At 44.7% G+C, this 20569-nt stretch overlaps 1 protein-coding gene across 2 annotated transcripts in view; it reads right to left on the bottom strand.

Moving 5' to 3' along the window:
- ACSS2 (acyl-CoA synthetase short chain family member 2) overlaps nt 1-4949 on the bottom strand; it is a 68567-nt gene extending 63618 nt beyond the window's left edge. For both annotated transcript variants that reach the window (XM_084853797.1, XM_084853798.1), the window contains exons 1-2: nt 4676-4949; nt 260-455 (exon numbers count right to left, since the gene is read on the bottom strand). In XM_084853797.1, the coding sequence (XP_084709923.1) occupies nt 260-455; nt 4676-4805 (326 nt within the window). In that variant the 5' untranslated portion in view covers nt 4806-4949. The remainder of the gene's footprint in view (nt 1-259; nt 456-4675) is intronic.
- Between the last annotated feature and the right edge of the window lie 15620 nt (nt 4950-20569).

Raw genomic sequence — 20569 nt, 5'->3', positions numbered from 1 at the left:
ATATTAGATACAGTATGGAACTTGAGAAGCTGGAAGCATTTGAAAGCAATTTCCCTTTCTAAATAGTGTGCCTTGCAGATGGTTTCTCAGGAGTTCAGCTGAATGCCAGCTCTAATGACATAATACTCAACCTCTATGATTCACCTTTCAGGTCTCCTTACTCTGTTGCTAGAACAGAATAATCTAATGCCACAGCAATTTTCTTAACTGTAAGTTTATATCAGAAGTTTCGAAATTGTAATAAAAGGCAGAACATTACCAGTAAAAAGCTATTTTGTCCCCAAGTTTATTCTCATAGACATTTCTGTCCAAAAGATTGTAGCAAATGTTGGTTGTAGCCCCTTTCATCCATTCAATAAAGATTTTCCCTTTCGTGACATCGAAGTTGTATCGCAGAAATGGTCCAGTGTGTTGGCTCCTCCAGTAAAATTCTTTGGCAATATCACCCCAAAATTCTGCAAAAAAAAGGGGGCAGGGAGAGAATATATTCAAACTTAAGACCATGTGAAGTGGCAAAAGACAACACAAGGCAAAACCTGAGTTGGTCTTGTTTAAGGAAAGAAACCTAGATTGCAATCCTATGTACATTTACGTGTGGAACTGGGAGTGGCGACGGCCGACAGGAAGCTCTGGCATGGGCTGGTCCATGAAGTCACGAAGAGTCAGAAGCGACTGACCAAATAAACAACAACAAAGCCCTACTAAAAACTGTGGGACTTCTCAGCAAACATATTTAGGATTGCACTGTTAGTAAGAGAAGAATTAGTGATGCAAATATGAACCCTTCACCATGCTTAGGTACTGGAAACATTCTTAGTAATATCTTAAAGCTAACAGAAAATGGTCACAGAAATGGTTATTTCATGATGGTAGACTTGCATTCCCATCCTAACTATATTTATTTAGGGGAAAGCTCATAAGAGCCCTGCCAAATCAGATCAAAGGCCCATCAAGTCCAGCATCCTGTTTTGCACAGTGACCAACCAGATGCTTCTGGGAAACTCACAAGCAGCCCAGCAAAGCAATGGTCATCGCCCATTGTCGCTCCCTAGCACTATGGTCTTCAGGCGCATGCTACTACCTCTCTACCTGGAGAGTGCATACAACCAGGTACCATACAGTCAGTGGAACCTACCTCCTAGTATGTGTTCATAAATGTATCAGGTAAATAGAATCATGTTCAATTATCTGGCTTTTTCCAAATTTGAAAATTGCAAGGCTGTACTTCAAAAAACACACACTATTATTTAATGGATCCAACACAGGCTAACATATGCCCATGCTTAAGAGAAGCCTATTTTAATGCAGAAACACTTTGAGATATGAATATTTCCCAGTTTCCAGAAGGGTAGCCAGGTTCTTTTGCTGTAACACACACAAAAAAAGAACACTGTGGAATCTCTAAGGCTAACAAATGTGGGTGAAGCAAGTTCTAGTTGATGAAAGCTTATGCCATCCACAATCAATCTGTTAGCCTTTACGATGCTGCAAGACTGTTTTTTGTGTTCGAAATTTCCCAAGTGGGTTTGTACCCAGAAATTGTGTCCAATAAAACCTGATTTATAAAGTGCATTTCACAGTCACTGGAAACACACCCAATCACTGCCAGCGCCAGCTTGAGAAAGGCAATTTACACAAGCTTTGATAGAACCCTGGTCACAGAACACTACAACTTCTCTACTAAATTATATCACACCAAGAGTCATTGATATTTACTAATGCTGAAATGAAGAGAAATATTGCATATGGAAATCTTCTAAAAATATTGAATATACCTGGATGTTTGAGGGATGAACAGATGGACAGTACTTCCACACAGTTAATTCTGGGTCTACTGGGATGTATCCAGGAATGCTTACCCATATTAATAATCAGTTTATAATCATAGTCTTTCAGTCCCTCTTTAGCTTTTAAAAGATAACACAGCTGAAAAATGTGCAGTTGAGTAACTTCCTCATTTTGTTATCTCCTTAAAGAAAGCATTATTGTCGTATTTGCATAAATCAAGGAAAGGACAGCAGCTATTTACTCAGAGCACTTCCTGGTACAGATAGTGACAAATTCTCAAGCTATAGAAAAAAAATACATCACACCTATTATTTTTATTATAACACCTCTCCATGGGCTCACCTGTTCTTCACTAAATCAGCACTACATCTCATTCATGTCTGTGTAAAACTTCAGCGCAGGAAAAATGATCACAGTTTCCCATTAAGTAAAAGAAGGCCATCTTCCTTTTAAAGCACACTGGCAACTTTTTACCATACGTCTCAAAGAAACACCAAGAATTTATCTATCTTGAAGGAGGAAATCTTGTAATAAGCATTCAGGAAAGGTCAGAATGCACCACCCATGTGGTTTCCTCAGAGGCAATCCCATCAACCATCTCTACTCACAACCAAATTCACAGGATTGTCTTTGAACAAGCTGTATAGCAGATAATGTCTGACCAAACGTTTTTGTGTGTGTGCACCTTCTTGAATTGGTCCAAAAGCCACTTTGAGGCAGAAGCACAACACTCAGTGGGAATGGCCCTAAGCATGCCTTTGTACTATGCTGTCAAACAGCAATAGTCTATTCCAGCACTTCACTTCTGTACTGCCAGACTGCTGTAGTGAGTAAACTGAGTAGGCATTGCAGAAGTATTGCTAAAGCTACTCGTTTTTGGGGTGGAGAACCTATTTCAGCCCAAGGGGCCAAGTTCCATTTTGGAGAAGCTCTTGGGGGCTGCATTCCAGCAGTGAGTAGGGCTGAAGGCAAAAGGGGTAGGGCCAAAAATACCAGTATATTTTAGCTTAAAGCTCTTACTGCTAGTAACTAAGCCTTGGGAGAAGCATTTCAACCTTATGGTCACAGGAAAGTGGGTGGCGCTGGGGAAGAGGTTGTGACTACCTTGGGGAACCCTGGAGGGCTCCAGGCCTACCGGCTGACTTCCCTACGGTACATGGATGACATGCTGGGAACATTAAGAACATAAGAAGAGCCCTGCTGGATCAGGCCAAGGGTCCATCTAGTCCAGCATCTGTTCACACAGTGGCCAACCAGCTTCCCACAGGAAACCCACAAGCAGGACACAAGTGCAACAGCACCCTCCTACCCATGTTCCCCAGCAACTGGTGTACATAAACTCACTGCCTCTGGTACAGGAGGTAGCACATAGCCATCAAGACTAGTAGCCGTTGATAGCCTCTCTTCCAACCCCTTTTTAAATTTGGCCACCATCCAAACTGGTGGCCATCACTACATCCTGTGGTAGCAAGTTCCATAGTTTGACTATGCGCTGTGTGAAGAAGTCCTTCCTTTTATCTGTCCTGAATCTCCCACCAATCAGCTAGGATGACCCTGGGTTCTAGTATTTTGAGAGAGGGAGAAAAATGTCTCCTATCCACATTCTCCACCATTGCTGTCCCAGGGATTCTTCCTGTGGTCATAAAACTCTGGTTGCTTGGCTGCCCTGTCCACCCACTCAATTGTAGCCTAGTCCCTAGATAGCACTGGGAGGGTGCCATTGATTCTGGGTAACTCTCTGGCAGCCCCAAAACTGGCACAATGTGACCCAGGCACTGTTGCTGGCTAACCTGCCTCATGACTGATGTCAGTGAGAACCTTGTTTGAGACAGCTATTCTAGAATTCAAGGACCAGCACAATGCAAACCTGAAATATACCATAGGTCTCACAGAAGATCCTCCCCTGAAAGTGATGCAAAATTGCTAGGGTGTTATCAGCCTCTTCCACTGCCCACAAGTGTTACTTTCACATGCAGAGATATCTCAGCCACTGATCAGATATCAGGAGTGTTGTTAGGCCAAGTGCTGTCCTAATGAAGCAGATGTGTCTATTTGTATAAAAAGCAAGCAATTTTAGGTCGGAACTGATGGTTGTCACAGTCCACTTTGCTGTAAATTTAGGGAAGTCGCTGCTGAGCGTAGTGCGCTCAAAAAACAGTATCCCAAAAGTGTAAGCATTCACAAGGAAATTCGTGTGCACAGCTTGGCAGCTCCCAAATTGCTAGTACTGCTTCCAACTCGGGCATATCCTAGTTACCCGGTAGCTTTTTACAATATGGGGCTACTGTTCTGTCAACAGGAGCTCAGACACATCGCCTGCTTTGCTTCACGTTCTCCATTTGCAAATCAGTAACAGAGGAAGAATCTACGCCGTATTTTGGCAGAGCCTAGAACTACTATGAAGCTAACGGCTGTGCACACAGCTGCAAAAGCACCGACTTGAAGCTGATAAGGGCTGCCCACTATAATGCACACCGCCTAGAACAAGCCCGGGGGGGGGGGGTTCGGAACAGCGGCGGCCTCGCCTTTAGGGCCACTGTTGCATGTACACAAGAAATTGGCAGCAACCCTGCACAGGGGAGGACAGGGAAGGGGAAGGAGCGAGCGCCATGCAAGCACATGGCAGAGCAAAGGAACAGATGTGGTGCCGGACGGGTCCCACGCCCTTGAGACGGACAACATGTCCCATGCTCCGCGACTTTATTCTCTAGCGTCGCTGCACTCCCCTGCCCGGTCCTGCGGAGGAGGGCTGTTCCCCGCCCTCACCATGGCCAGGAAGCCCGGGCTGCTGCGCGCCGAGGACGGGCCTGGAGGCTCGCTTTGACCCCGACCGGGAAACGCGCGGCGCCCTCCCCGCCACGGCCCACGAGAGTGGCCTGGCACTCACCCTGCGGCTCCTCCACCGAGCGGCGGTAAAGCTCCCGGTACTTTTCCAAGGAAGGCACATGCGCCTCCCGCGCCAGTTCCGGGGGCGCCCGGTAGATCCCGGCGGTGCGCTCTTCGTCGGGTAGCACCATCCTCCTGGCTCCAGCCGAGCAAGCGAGGGAGCGAGCGGAACGGAAGGCTGCGGCTGGCGCCCTGCGAACAAGTAGTGGGGCACTGAGCTGGGAAACACCCCGGCGGGGCCGCCTCCGCCAGGCTCCGGCTGAGGGGAGGAGCGGGGGAGGCACCGGCGGGAAGGGGAGGGAGCCGAGCTGAGCCAAGCGCCGCCCAGGCTGAAGCCGCTGCTGGGTGGTTTGGCCCGACAGGAACGCGCCTGGCATCCGCCCGCGCCGCTTTTCATTCACACCCCGCAAGGAGCGCAGCCGCGCCGAGTGTCAGCAGCCGTTTCCTCTCCCGGTACAGTGGAGTAGCGAGGTAATTTTAGACTCTGGACTTGGTAGTCTTATGTGGGCCCTCCTGTTTGGATGGTAATCGGTATTACTGCGCTTGCTTTAGTATGTACTCAACCAGCCCTGCTGTCTGTATCTGGGGGTTCCTCGTGCGTATTCTGTGCGTGGGGCCCTGGACTTCTGCCCCCAAATCCTGACCTAAAGGCGCCACTGCCCCGATATAGATAAAAAGATTACGGACCCGTTTACTTCGGATTTGTTATGCTGGGGTTAACTTATCCCCAAGGATCCACGCCTGTTTCCTCTGGATTAATTATCAGGGCTCTCCTGCCTTTTTGGATTGGTGGGCACATCTGGAATTTCGAGTGTCGTGGGTGCTCTCACCAAATGGCTGCCAGGGTGGTCCTTTCCCAGTCATAAAATAGCTGCCATGTTGGGCATGGCTAGTCACAAAACAATCATTTCCCAGAAGGCAAACTGGTGCGACTAAAAGAAGAGTAACTAGCCCAAGAACCTAAGTACAAGGCAGAGGTGGGGTCAGACCACCAAAACACAAAGCATTCTATTGAACCCAAATAAAGAGGGCACTGGAGGGCAGCCCTTTGTTTTGCAGCAAGCTTTTGTTGTTGTTCAGTCGTTAAGTCGTTTCCGACTCTTCGTGACCCCATGGACCATAGCATGCCAGGCCTTCCAGTTAAAACAAACATGATTTTAAAAAATATTTTAAAAATAAAATAGAAATCAGGAGGGGCAACGAGCCTGGAGGGCTCCAAGAGTGTGTGTGGACACATTTGATCCAGTATCTTTAATTTGCCTGAAAGGAGAAATGAAGATGTGAATGGAGTTATGAGTGTTCCTCCCAACCGACCATGTCCCCATAAGCTTCTCTTTGCCCTATGGGGCAAAACATACAAGTACCCACCTACAGAAGGCCCTTTGAAAGGGACAACAACGAAGTGTTTTGTGGCCCCTTTAAGGCTAACCAAGTTAGATGTCAATCCTATACACCCTTATGGGAGTAAGTCTCCCTGAATGCTATGAGACTTACTTCTGACTAGACATGTTTTGGATTGCACTGTAAGACTACAATCCTATACCCACTTACACATAAGTAAGCCCCATTGAACTCAGTGGGACATACTTCTGAGTAGACATTTATAGAATTGTATTTATTATGCTATAAATTTCTGTGGACTAGAGTTCACTTCATCGGATGTATGAAGTGTTATCTTTAGTTGGCAAGTATATAGATGGGTGCAGAGAGAAAAAATGTCGTTAAGGTGCCACAGGATTTTATTTTATTTTACTGCGGCATACTGACATGGCTAGTGGAAAGTGCCTTTGAGTTTGAACCTCTCCTGTTGTTTATGTCAACTGTGAATGCTGTGAACACAGAAGAGAGCCATTTTTAAGTTGAACCTCCATTTTGGCCAATAGAGATGGGCTTTATGTTCATAACACACACACACACACACACACACACACACAAGCAAACAACAATGAAAGATTTAAGACTCACATAAAAACAAACAAACACCATTACAGACAAGAGAAATGTTGACACTAATGGGTTGGATCCAGGTGGTTAGTTGAACTTAGTTCCCAATGAAATAAGTGGGATTTAAGTCATGACTAACTTTTCACATGGATTTCAATGGGATCTAAGTGCAACTAACTTAGTCTGGATGTAACACAATGTACCACCTATGGAAATTGCCTCTTTCGCTGTGTAGCTAGCATACCCATGCAGCTGCACCCAGGAATTCACATTTCACACAAAGGCCTTCTCCCAGTTATTCCCACAGTCAGTCTTCCCTGAGCAGTGACTCAGCAACAGCATGATTCATTTGTCGAAGGCAATTCCAAATATTGCCACCTACCAAGGACAGGATTTGAAATTTGTTCTCACAGTGGAGACCCTGGTGTCAGCTTCCTTGCAATCAAAGCCAGGTTCAAGTTGGACAGCAATAACGGGGGGGGGGGGATTCAACATCCCCTTCTTTGGCATGCAGAGTTATATAACAAAATGCTGGCTTCAGTCAGAGGAATTTTATTTTGGCTTCTCTTGATGCCCTCCCTATCCTCCTGCACTACAGTGCCTGCTAACTAACACTTTCTAGTAGTTTTAACATGTTAAATACCAGGTTGCCTCCATGGAAAATGTACTAGATTTATCTGAGCAGCAGCATAAACCACAGAAGTGCACCACTGTATGATTATATCTGTAACTATTGTTGTGTGAAAGTGTTAAAGGTGGCAGAGGGAGAGGAGTGGGGCAAGGAATAAGATGGAAGGAGTTCTGAAACATTTCTCCAAATGACCTTTGCTGGAGTCATGTATGTGTGGTACATGTATTGGTAAATCAGCCCCCTGAGTATATTGCTTGATTTCTGTAAAGTTAAATTACTCTACACTTGAAGCTGAGCATGGGAACTGGCTCAATTGGCAAGCATTGCATCTGAGATTGTATCAGATGGTCTGAAAGTGATTAGACCTGTAATGGTCCGTTCACACATGCAAGTTATCACTTGAGGAGATGAATTTGCATGTGTGATTTTTAAACCAGCCTTTAAATTTGGTTGTGTCTAGGAACTTAGCAGACTTACACCATGAACCTAAAAAACCCCATTGGGTTGGATCCAGATTTCATCCTACTTAAAGCAGACCCATTGGAATCAATGGGACTTAAGTTAGATTAAGCCTGGATCCTGCCCATTTTGTGGTAGTGCATTCCACTGAAATCAGTGGGACATCTTCCAAAGTAAATATATTTAGACTCAGAGTGCCATGCCATTCTCTTTTTAGTGAGTGAGACGCCTTTGCCTGGAGATAACATTGTTGTTGTTGTTGTTCAGTCGTTAAGTCGTGTCCGACTCTTCGTGACCCCATGGACCATAGCACGCCAGGCCTTCCTGTCCTGCGCTCTCTCCTGGAGTGTGCTCAAATTCATATTCACTGCATCGGTGATGCTATTTAGCCATATCCTCTGCCATCCCCTTCTCCTTTTGCCTTCAATCTTTCCCAGCATCAGGGTCTTTTCCAGTGAATTTTCTCTTCGCTTTAGGTGGCCAAAATATTTGAGCTTCAGCATCTGTCCTTCCAATGAGCATTCAGGACTGACTGATTTGACCTCCTTGCAGTCCAGGGGACTCATAAGAGTCTTCTCCAGCACCACAGTTCGAAAGCATCAATTCTTTGGTGCTCAGCCTTCCTTATAGTCCAGCTCTCACAGCCATACATTACAATTGGGAAAACTATAGCTTTGATTATACGGATCTATGTCGGCAAGGGGATGTCTCTGCTTCTTACTATGCTGTCTAGGTTTGCCATAGCTTTCCTCCCAAGGAGCAAGCGTCTTTTAATTTCATGGCTACAGTCGCCATCTGCGGTGATCTTGGAGCCCAAGAAAATAAAATCTGTCACTGCTTCCATTTCTTCCCCTTCTATATGCCAGGAAGTGATGGGGCCAGATGCCATGATCTTAGTTTTTTTAATGTTGCGTTTCAAACCAGCTTTTGCACTCTCCACTTTCACCCTCAGCAAGAGGCTCTTTAGAACCTCTTTGCTTTCTGCCATTAGGGTGGTATCGTCTGCGTATCTGAGGTTGTTGATAATTCTCTCAGCAATCTTAATTTTGACCTGTGATTAATCCAACCCGGCATTTCTCATGATGTACTCTGCATATAAATTAAATAAGCAGGGCGACAATATGCAGCCTTATTTATTTTATGTATTTATTTATTGCATTTATACCCTACCTTTTTTCCTCTTGCAAGGAACCCAAGGCAGCTTACATTGTCATCCTCCTCTCCATTTTATCCTCACAACAACAACCCTGTGAGGTGGGTTGGGCTGAGAGTCTGTGACTGGCCCAGTCACCCAGTGAGCTTCCGTGGCCAAGTGGGGACTAGAACCCAGATGTCCCAGCTCCTAGTCCAACACTGTTGCCACTACACCACACTGGCTCACACTGGAGCCTTGTCGTACTCCTTTCCCAATTTTGAACCAATCGGTTGTTCCATGTCCGGTTCTTGCTGTTGCTTCCTGTCCCTCATACAGGTTTCTCAGGAGACAGGTAAGGTGGTCTGGTACTCCCATCTCTTTAAGAATTTGCCACAGTTTGTTGTGATCCACACAATCAAAGGCTTTAGCGTAGTCAATGAAGCAGAAATAGACGTTTTTCTGGAATTCTCTTGCTTTCTCCCATGATCCAGCGAATGTTGGCGATTTGATCTCTAGTTCCTCTGCCTCTTCGAAACCCAGCTTGTACTTCTGGTAGTTCTCGGTTCACATACTGCTGAAGCCTAGCTTGTAGGATTTTGAGCATAACCTTGCTGGCATGTGAAATGAGCGCAATTGTACGGTAGTTTGAGCACTCTTTGGCGTTGCCCTTCTTTGGAATTGGAATGTAAACTGACCTTTTCCAGCCTTGTGGCCACTGTTGAGTATTCCAAATTTGTTGGCATATTGAGTGCAACACTTTAACAGCATCATCTTTTAGGATTTTAAATAGCTCAGTTGGAATACTGTCATCTCCGCTAGCTTTGTGTTAGTAATGCTTCCTAAGGCCCACTTGACTTCACTCTTGAGGATGTCCGGCTCAAGTTCAGTGACCACACTATCATGGCTATCAGAGACATTCAGATCTTTCCTGTATAGTTCTTCTGTGTATTCTTTCCACCTCTTCTTAATCTCATCTGCTTCTGTTAGGTCCCTGCCTTCTTTGTCCTTTATCATGCCCATCTTTGCACAAAACGTTCCCTTGAGATCTCCAATTTCCTTGAAGAGATCTCTAGTCTTTCCCTTCTGTTGTTTTCCTTGATTTCTTTGCATTGTTCATTTAAGAAGGCCGTCTTGTCTCTCCTTGCTATTCTCTGGAACTCTGCATTCAGTTGGATATATCTTCCCCTTTCTCCCTTGCTTTTTGCTTCCCTTCTTTCCTCAGCTCCTTGTAAAGCCTCATCAGACAGCCACTTGGCTTTCTTGCATTTCTTTTTCTTTGGGATGGATTTCGTTGCTGCCTCCTGAACAATGTTACGGACCTCCGTCCATAGTTCCTCTGGCACTCTGTCTATCAGGTCTAATCCCTGAAATCTGTTCCTCACCTCCACTGTATATTCATAAGGGATATGATTTAGGTCATACCTGAATGGTTTAGTGGTTTTCCCTACGTTCTTCAATTTAAGCTGAAATTTTGCAAGAAGCAGCTCATGATCTGAGCCACAGTCAGCTCCAGGTCTTGTTTTTACTGACTGTATGGAGCTTCTCCATCTTTGGCTGCAAAGGACATAATCAATCTGATTTCGATATTGACCATCTGGTGATGTCCATGTGTAGAGTCTCCTCTTGTGCTGTTGGAAAAGAGTGTTTGCTATGATCAGCGTGTTCTCTTGGCAAAACTCTATTAGCCTTTTTCCTGCTTCATTTTGTACACCAAGGCCATGCTTGCCTGCTGTCCTGGTGATTTCTTGACTTCCTACTTTAGCATTCCAATCCCCTATGATGAAGAGGACATCTTTTTTTGGTGTTAGTTCTAGAAGGTGTTGTAGGCCTTCATAGAACCGATCAAGCTCAGCTTCTTCGGCCTCAGTGGTTGAGGCATAGACTTGAATTGCTGTGATGTTGAATGGTTTGCCTTGGATTTGTACTGAGATCATTCTATCGTTTTTGAGATTGTACCCCAGTACTGCTTTTCCCACCCTTTTGTTGACTGTGAGTGCGACTCCATTTCTTCTAAGGGATTCTTGCCCACAGTAGTAGATATGATGGTCACCTGAATTAAATTCGCCCATGCCTGTCCATTTTAGTTCACTGATTCCCAAGATGTTGATGTTCAGTCTTGCCATCTCATGTTTGACCACCTCCAGCTTACCTTGATTCATTGATCTCACATTCCAGGTTCCTAAACAATATTGTTCTTTACAGCATCGGACTTCCTTGTCGCCACCAGACACATCCACAGCTGAGTGTCCTTTCGGCTCTGGCCCAGCCGCTTCACTCTTTCTGGCGCTACTTGGAAATTCTCTCTGCTCTTCCCCAGTAGTATATTGAATACCTTCCGACCTGAGGGGCTCATCTTCTGGCGTCATATCTTTTAGATACATTCCATGGGGTTTTCTTAGCAAGAATACTGGAGTGGGTTGCCATTTCCTTCTCCAGTGGACCACATTTTGTCAGAACTCTCCACCATGACCTGTCCGTCTTGGGTGGCCCTGCACGGCATAGCTTATGGCTTCACTGAGTTACGCAAGCCCCTTCGCCACAACAAGGCAGTGACGCATGAAGGGGGGAGATAACATGTTCAGCCAAATACATTAGCTACATAGGCTCTGTCCAGTATCACACCTCATTTTGTGATATGCTGCCCTCAAATTATTCATACTGGGAATCATACTGGAATTAGAGATAAATGTTTTGAGACACTCTTTCTTGCTTAGGAATCAAGCCAATAGAACAATCTTTTAATCCTGTTAAAAGATTGTTTCCTGTGCTTTTTCTCCATGGTTATGTACTATTTATCATACCTGTATGCTTCAGCAATATGGATCACAAATCTTCTTCGTAGCTTTTGGATATCAATAATGAGAATTGCAGAAAATACATATTATTGGGCCACCTCTCCTGCTAAGTCCTTGATTTGCCTGTTGGTTATGATGAGATAGATTCATAATTCCATTCCCATTTAATTAATTAGCACCATCAGTTTCTACATGGCATTTTACAAAGTAACATATGCCAAAAGAACGAGAGAGAGAGAGAGAGAGGTCCCTGCAATTACTTCCATTTTTAGGCAGGTCGCATCAGCCTCTTAGAGATAATGGTAGCAGCACCATCTATTATCCATCATCTGTCAGAAACCAAATGCTGCCAGAAATACTCTGGCAGGCCAAAGAAGAATGTTTTCTCTCATGTATTTGCCTGACTTGTCAATCACTCACTCTGTATTTGAAACAGGGTGAGTAACTCCACTGCTTTCCTTTAACTCTTTCTGTATGTCTATCAGACCCAATGACCACATACACCTGATTGATTGGGAAGACTGTGTTTGGCCACAGCATGAAGAACTTCATCAGGAGGGCTTTAAACTGAATCCTACGGGGAAGGGAGATGTAATGTTGGGGGTAACAGTGGACATAGGCGCATGCACTGCAACGGAGAGAACAGCTCTGATAGCGCCCAATAATAGTCTTCAGACACATGTAGGAAGAAAGCCAGACTATGAAGCACATGGTCTTTGATGTCTATATACTAATGCCCAGAGTATGGGAAACAAACAGAACGAACTTGAACTCTTAATACAAGAGGGAAATTATGACCTGATAGGTATAACTGAGACTTGGTGGGATGACTCTCATGACTGGAATACAGCAATTGAAGGATATAACTTGTTCAAAAAGAACAGGAGGAACAGAAAGGGAGGTGGGGTTGCACTGTATGTGAAAAATACATATCTCTGCACAGAAATACAGGAGGAGGAGCTTGGTAGCCCCATCGAGAGCATCTGGGTTGAAATAAATGGAGCAAAGAATAAAAGGAACCTGGTGGTCGGAGTCTACTACTGGCCACCCAGTCAAGGAGAAGACAAGGATGAAACTTTTGAAAAGCAAATAGCCAATGTTTTAAGGAAGCATGATGTAGTAGTAATGGGGGACTTCAATTTCCCCGATAATTGTTGAAAGACAAATTCTGCAAAACATGGCCCCTCCAGGAAATTCCTGACTTGTGTGGCGGATAACTTCCTCCTACAGAAAGTAGAGGAAGGAACTAGAGGATCGGCTATCCTTGACTTGATCCTAACCAACAGAGATGATTTAGTGGATAAAGTAGCAGTTACAGGAAGTCTGGGGGAAAGCGACCATGTTGTACTTGAGTTCTTGGTTCTAAGGGAAGCAAAAGCCGAGTGTAGTCAAATGCATACCCTGGATTTTAGGAAAGCTGATTTTCATAAACTCAGAACAATGATCAGTAAGGTCCCATGGCAAGCGATGCTAGCGAGAAAAGGAGTCCAAGATGGGTGGGAGCTTTTAAAAAAGGAAATTCTCAAGGCACAATCACAAGCAATTCCAACAAGAAGAAAAGGTGGAAGACAACAGAAGAAGCCAATGTGGCTTCACAAAAAGCTTAGGGATGACCTGAAAACAAAAAAGGACACATATAGGAAGTGGAAAGAAGGCCAAGTAACAAAGGAAGAGTACAGGCAGATAGCACAGAATTGCAGGGATGGCGTCAGGAAGGCTAAAGCTGAGAATGAGCTGAGGTTAGCAAGGGATGTTAAAAACAACAAAAAGGCTTTCTTCAGCTATGTGCATAGTAAAAGGCAGAGGAAAGAAATGGTGGTTCAGCTATTAAATAAGGATGGCAAAACGATAACAGATGACAAAGAAAAGGCAGAGGTGCTCAATTCCTACTTTGGCTCAGTCTTCTCCCAAAAGAGGGTCTATGACCCCCCCTGGCAAAGGCGAAATACAGGCTGAAGGGGCAGGATTGCAGCTTGAGATCGACAGGCATATGGTCAAGGAACACCTTATTACTTTGAATGAGTTCAAATCTCCAGGGCCAGATGAACTGCATCCTAGAGTCATAAAGGAGCTGGCAGAAGAACTCTCAGAACCGCTGTCTATTCTCTTGGAGAAATCATGGAGGATGGGGTAGCCAGATGACTGGAGGAGGGCTAACGTTGTCCCTATCTTCAAAAAGGGTGAAAAGGAGGAACCTGGGAACTACAGACCAGTCAGTCTGACATCAATCCCTGGGAAAATTCTGGAGCAGATCATAAAGCAATCCATCTGGAAGCACCTTGACAACAATGCCGTGATTACTTGAAGCCAACATGGATTTGTCAAAAACAAGTCCTGCCAGACAAATCTGATCTCATTTTTTGATCAAGTAACCTTCCTTGTAGACCTTGGGAATGCTGTAGACATCATATACCTCAACTTCAGCAAAGCTTTCGACAAAGTGCCCCATGATATCCTGATGAGCAAACTAGCTCAAAGTGGGCTAGATGAAACAACGATCCAGTGGATCCACAGTTGGCTACAGAAATCGGACTCAAAGAGTGCTTATCAATGGGACCTTCTCAAACTGGGGAGAGGTAACGAGTGGGGTACCGCAGGGCTCAGTCCTGGGCCCAGTGCTCTTCAACATTTTTATTAATGACTTGGAGGAGGAGGTGCAGGGAATGCTGATCAAATTTGCAGATGACACAAAATTGGGAGGGATAGCTAATACTTTGGAAGACAGAAACAAAATTCAAAGTGATCTGGATAGACTGGAGCGCTGGGCAGAAAACAACAGAATGAAATTTAATAGGGACAAATGCCAAGTTCCGCACCTAGGAAAAAGAAACCAAAAGCACAGTTACAAGATGGGGGATACGTGGCTCAACAACACTACAAGCGAGAAGGATCTTGGAATTGTTGTCGATCACAAGCTGAATATGAGCCAACAATGTGATGTGGCTGCAAAAAAGGCAAATGCTATTTTGGGCTGCATTCATAGAAGCATTGCTTCCAAATCCCAGGAAGTACTAGTTCCCCCCTACTCAGCACTGGTTAGGCCTCATCTGGAGTACTGTGTCCAGTTCTGGGCACCACACTTTAAGAAGGATGCAGACAAACTGGAGAGGGTTCAGAGGAAGGCAACAAAGATGATCAGGGGACTGGAAACAAAGCCCTATGAAGAGAGACTCAAAGAACTGGGCATGTTTAGCCTTGAGAAGAGAAGACTGAGGGGAGATATGATAGCACTCTTCAAGTATTTGAAAGGTTGTCACAGAGAAGGAGGCCAGGATCTCTTCTTGATCATCCCAGAGTGCAGGACACGGAATCATGGGCTCAAGTGACAGGAAGCCAGATTCCGGCTGAACATCAGGAAAAACTTCCTGACTGTAAGAGTAATACGACAATGGAACCAATGACCTGGGGAGGTGGTGGGCTCTCCCACACTGGAGGCCTTCAAGACGAGGCTGGACAGCCATTTGTCAGGGATGCTCTGACTTGGATTCCTGCATTGAGCAGGGGGTTGGACTCGATGGCCTTGTAGGCCCCTTCCATCCCTACTATTCTATGATTCTATCATGTGACAAAGGCAGATGATGCAGTTCTCAAAAAACATATCCAGAACAGAATGGCCAAAGTCAGCTTCCCTGATAAACTTTGACCCATCAACACAATGCTAAGCATCTGCCACCTGCTGGAGCAAATTAGATCTCAGCGTGGTGAAACCTAGTATTTGGAAGTTAAACCCAATGCACAGGGAATACCAGTTAGGTTCAGAGGTGGTGCAAGAGATGACGTGAGGGGGTGAACAGTCCTCCCCCCCACAAAAAAGTAGTTCCCTCCCTGCATTCCTGGATCCCTGTATTTAGTGGAAGGAAAGGCACATTTTACATACAAACTATAAGTGAATTATAAATGCATTTAAAATAAGGCTGCAAACCTAGGCATGCAAAGTTAACACCATCAAAATCAAAAGGACATTTCAGAGCCCCAGCTCCAAATATTTTTTCTGTGTTGTTACTGCTTAGGGTAGAGAAGAAAGCCGAAGGAAGTATGAGTTGGATAAGTGCAATAGTTAATCAGTTCTCAAATGAAAGAGTTCCTAGCAGCCTGTCTTTGTCATTCTGAGCACAAGCAGTGTGGTAGTAATTCAGATAATCCTTTCTTACTTTGATTGCTTGAATGTATATCCCTTCAGGGGACACGTTTGAATGTATATCCCTTCAGGGGACAATGTCTTACTCTGTTCATTCACTAAATAATAAACACACGTTGAGACAGAGATTTGGCAGTAGATGCTACAAGGCTGAGATCAGGACATTTCCTTCACAAAAATCTGGGCCAAAATCTCCTGTGCCCAGTGACTTATCAGCCCAAATTAACTGCATGCTAACTCAACCTACTAAAAGTGGCTCTGCATTTGTCACTCTAGATACAGAGTCAGCCTACTAAAGGGTGTCTCCCCACACATTCACTGGGGGGAGGGGGGAGGCACTACACTGTCATGGCACTACACTGGTGACAACAGTGTCTTAAATGAGGTGGTCTGTAACCATGGCAGTGTATATATTCCACACCTCCAGATCTGACATGTAATTTGACTTCCTGAAAATGTCAGCTAAATTCTTAATTTTTAAGATCTGCTGCTAGAGGAATCTTTTATCATAGATTTTAACATATGGCATCTGAGCTGGCAGTGTCCGAGCGGCAAAGGGATCTGGGAGTTTATGTATGTATATTTATTTAAGAGATTTTTTTAACCTGTCTTTCAGGGTGCACTGCCCTCACAAGGCAGCTTACAATATTACAAAAACATGAACAATTAACCATACACCAGTAATAACAGCCACAGCTAATGATTTTTAAGCACCAAAAGCAGACTGGAAGTAATGAGTCTCCAGGGTTTGTTTGTTTTTAAGCAAGCAGTGATGAAGTCATACATAAATCTCTGAGGAGGAAGTTCCAGAGGTATAGGGCCACCACTGAGAAAGCCCTATCACTAGTACACCAGCCTAATGGCTCTTGCTGGTGGGCCTGAGAGTAGAGCTTCTGATGCTGATCTTAACGCTTAGGCTGGCTCAGACAGGTGTGGGCAGTCCTTCAGATAACATGGTCCCAAACTATTTAAAGGCCAAAACCAGCACCTTGAATTGGACCTGGAAACTAACAGACAGCCAATGTAAATGATACAGAATGGAGTAATATGAATTGGGCATCTAGTTCCTACGAGTGTACTAACTGCTGCATTCTGTACCAGTAGCAGTTTCTGAATCAACTTCAAGGGCAGCCCCACAAAGAGTACATCACAGTAAACTAATCTATATATAACCGAGGTATGTGTCACTATGGCTAGATCAACTTTCTTTAGATAGTTCTGCAGCTGCCAAACCAGCCTAAAGCTGGTAAGTAGCATTCCTGGCAGCTGGTGCCACTTGCCCCTCCATCGAAAGCGCTGAGTCTAGGAGCGCTCCCAGACTGCATACCTGGCTCTTTGGGGGAGTGTGACCCCATCCGGAGTCAAATCTTTACCTCTATCCAGATGTGCAGATTTCCCAACCTATAGTACTTCTGTCTTATCCAGAATAAGTTTTGTCTTATTAGATGCCCATCCAGGGTTTCAACAGCCTCCCTGGGATTAGATGGTGGGAAACAGAGGTAGAGCTGCATGTCTTCTGCATATTGAAGACACCTCTGCGCAAACCTCTGGATTGCTTCTCCCAGCAGATTCACATAGATGTTGAAAACGGAGGGAGACAAGACAGCACCTTGAGATACCCCAAATGTCAAAAGCCAAGGAGTGAAACAAAAAAGCCCCCCAGCACTACCTTTGGGGTCCATCCCCCCAGGAAGGTCTGGGGCCACTGCAACACTCGGTCCTCAAATCCCATCCCAGAAAGATGGTCCAGAAGAATGCCATGGTCAATGGTATTGAACACTGTGGCAGATAGCTCAATGAAAATGTTAACCCAGTGTGTGGTGGTTGTGAAAAGGGTGAATTTCATGTTGGGGATCATTAGGAAAAGAAAACAAAGCTGCCAATATCATAGAACAGAATGTAGGAATAGATAGGCCTTCGGTCTGATCCAGCATGGGTGTTCTCATGTTCTTAAGGGGAGAGTGTGTTTAAAAAAGGGCTTTGAAAGTGGTACATACTTTATGGAGATCACTTTTTAAAAATAAGAATGAAGTTTCTAGGAGTTTGGATTTGGGTTCAAACTCCAACTCAGAAACTCACTAGGTGGCCCTGTACAAATTGTTATTCCCCAGTGTAGCCTTCTTCAAAGGGTTGTACGGGTAAATGAGATTGATAAGAATGATAAAGGACTTGTGCATGTGGTATGAAATTCATTTCAGTGTCATCTTTAGTAAACAGTTTTTGCAAGGTTTTGTGGTGCTTCAAAGCCTATTTAACCAGAAACAGTGGAATAACAGAAATGAGGGTTTATATCACTGGAAATAATGCCTCTGTCATAGTGATGATGATTACTACAACATTTATATCCCACCTTTCCTTCAAGAAGCTCAAGGCAGTATACATGGTTCTTCCCCTGGCTTGTGGTATCCTCACAGCAGCCCTATAAGGTAGGTTAGGCTGAGAGATAGTGACTGGCTCAAGGTCACCAGTGAGTTTCATGGCTGAGAGGGTAATTGAACCTGGGTCTCCCATGGCCTAGTCAGTTATACCACCTACAACTCTTAAAAATCTGTTGCTGGTCTCTGGCCTAAGTCCACAGCTGAGGAGGTGCCCTCACAGATTTCCCCTTAATGGACTGGGGGACCTTAAGCAGGGCCACTCCCAAAGATTGTAAAGGGTGGTATCCATGCCCCCTTCCATAAATAGCTCTTTTTATTTAATTGGAACATCCCAGGGCTGGGAGAAGCTGCAAGAGAGATCAGCAAGGTGAAGGAGCCCCTGACCTCATCTGTGTAGGACTCTTAACATTTCAGTTGTCTGTTTGATTGTGTTTTAAATATATTGTAAGCTGCCTCATGAACTTTGCTTAGTAGGCGGGGTATAATAAATATTCTAAACAAATCCATATTTTGTATATTTCAAAACTATGTATCTTGACTTTGTCAAGGTTGTTATGCAACCTTCAGTGTCTTTAGTATCCTCACGTGAACCTTGATGCTCATGCATTGAAGAATATAATTGCTTCTCAACCTGGGTGGTTTCTCTCCCCCCCCCTCCTGTTTTTGGTTTGATTATTTCAGCAAGATCTGTGCTACAAAACTTTGCTGCATTGCAAAGTTGCTACACTTCACCCCTGTATAGCAACAATCATTTGAACTGACAGGAGGCTGATCACATCTTTCTGACCAGTATAGACTGGAATGTGTGAGCTCCTGGCTCAGGACCCTGTTACTTAACATGGCTATTGGGCACCAGCAGATGCGTTCACATCAGGCACCTTTTAGTGGCCTTTAAGTTTTTAACAGAAGCAAAACATCTGCCCTCAGGCTGAGGTAGTCTACACAATGCACTGGAGGACTTCAGCACACTAAAGAAATTCATGGAGAGATGTGTTTCTTTGAACCAGAGGCTACAAGGAAACTGCAGCATAAGTATGAGTGAGTCGAAGAATAACAGATCAAGGGAACAGGAAAGAATTCAGACTGACATCGGCAAATGCTTGATGCGATTCCACAGTTGGGGACTACTGAAAGGCCAATCTGAGCCTCTCTGAGATGGTATCAATTTACTGCTTGGACAGTAAAGATAAAAGGACACTGTCAAGGTTACTTAAATAAAATAGACTTGTGTTTCCATTGTCTCTTCTGGTACGTTTCCACACTTGCACTTCTGTAGCAGGAAGCATATGAGAAAACATGAAGCAGGTTCTTGTGAACTCAGTTGTGTGGGAGCCTTTAGGACAGGGGTCCCCAAACCTTTGGGGCATATTTGGATTTTTTTTAATGCTGTTGGCATGGCCACAATATGGCTGTCATGGGAGCATGGCAAGTCACAAAATGTTCGGAGCATTCCCACATGCCCTTTGTCACCCAGGCACTTCCCAAGGCACTTTCCTCGGGTTTTAAAAATTAAAAATATTATTCTTAGTGACTGGGATTGCTTCAAAGCAAAGTGAGGGCCTCCAGCCACCGCCATCTTCATTTCCCATAAATACCTCTGAGCCCCACATCAGCTCAGGAACGTTCTTAGGGAGATGGTGGGTGATTGCAGGCTGACACTTCACTCTACAGCACACCCAGCCACCAAGAAAAAGGGATCCCTGTTATCACAGCATGGTAAACTGAGGGTTCTGGGGAAACCAGTGAGGGCAGCAGGGATCAGGGGAGGCAGCATGAGGTTCAGAAGAGCAGCAGGAAGTAAGGAGGTGTATTGTATGTGTGTTTTGTGGGTGTTTTTTGTATGGGGTGGTGCTCAAGGTACTTGTCTTTTAGCCTCACCAGTTTGCATTTCTGTGAAATGGGTGTTTTGTTGGGACAGAAAGCTATGGGGTCAAAGGAATCTTTTTGTGTTCTGGGGCTCAGATTCCACCTCTGCCTTGTACTCTTATTTCTTGTGCTGGTTGCTTGTCTTTTAGCTACACCAGTTTGCCTTCTGTGAAATGGGTGCCTCCCTCCCACAGCAGCCATTTTGTAACGGTGCCTACAAAACGTTTTTCAATATTCCAGTTGTGCCCACTGGCCTCAAAAAGGCTGAGGACCCCGATCACTAGACATCTATGTTTGGATTAGCCAGTGCAATGCCGTGTGAATGTATCTGAATTTTAAATTGGTCACTGCCTAACACAGGGGGTGAGATTTTGAAAAACAAAAATGCCCAGTGGCAAAATATAGCCCTCTTCCTTTGGCCATTCTAATTTAAAACAGGCTAAGCAGCATTCTCACCAGTATTAATCTTTGGCCCATAAGCATTCATGTTTACAAGAGCCCAAACAGAGTTTAAGGCTAGCATGTTGATATTTGTACTTTGAGTGAGAT

This window comes from Heloderma suspectum, chromosome 4, assembly GCF_057233095.1.
Source record: "Heloderma suspectum isolate Gila_16-S chromosome 4, 16-S_ref, whole genome shotgun sequence".
Classification (NCBI taxonomy): Eukaryota; Metazoa; Chordata; class Lepidosauria; order Squamata; family Helodermatidae; genus Heloderma; species Heloderma suspectum.
The sequence above is the reverse complement of the archived record's forward strand: the minus strand, read 5'-3'. Positions and strand labels throughout refer to the sequence as shown.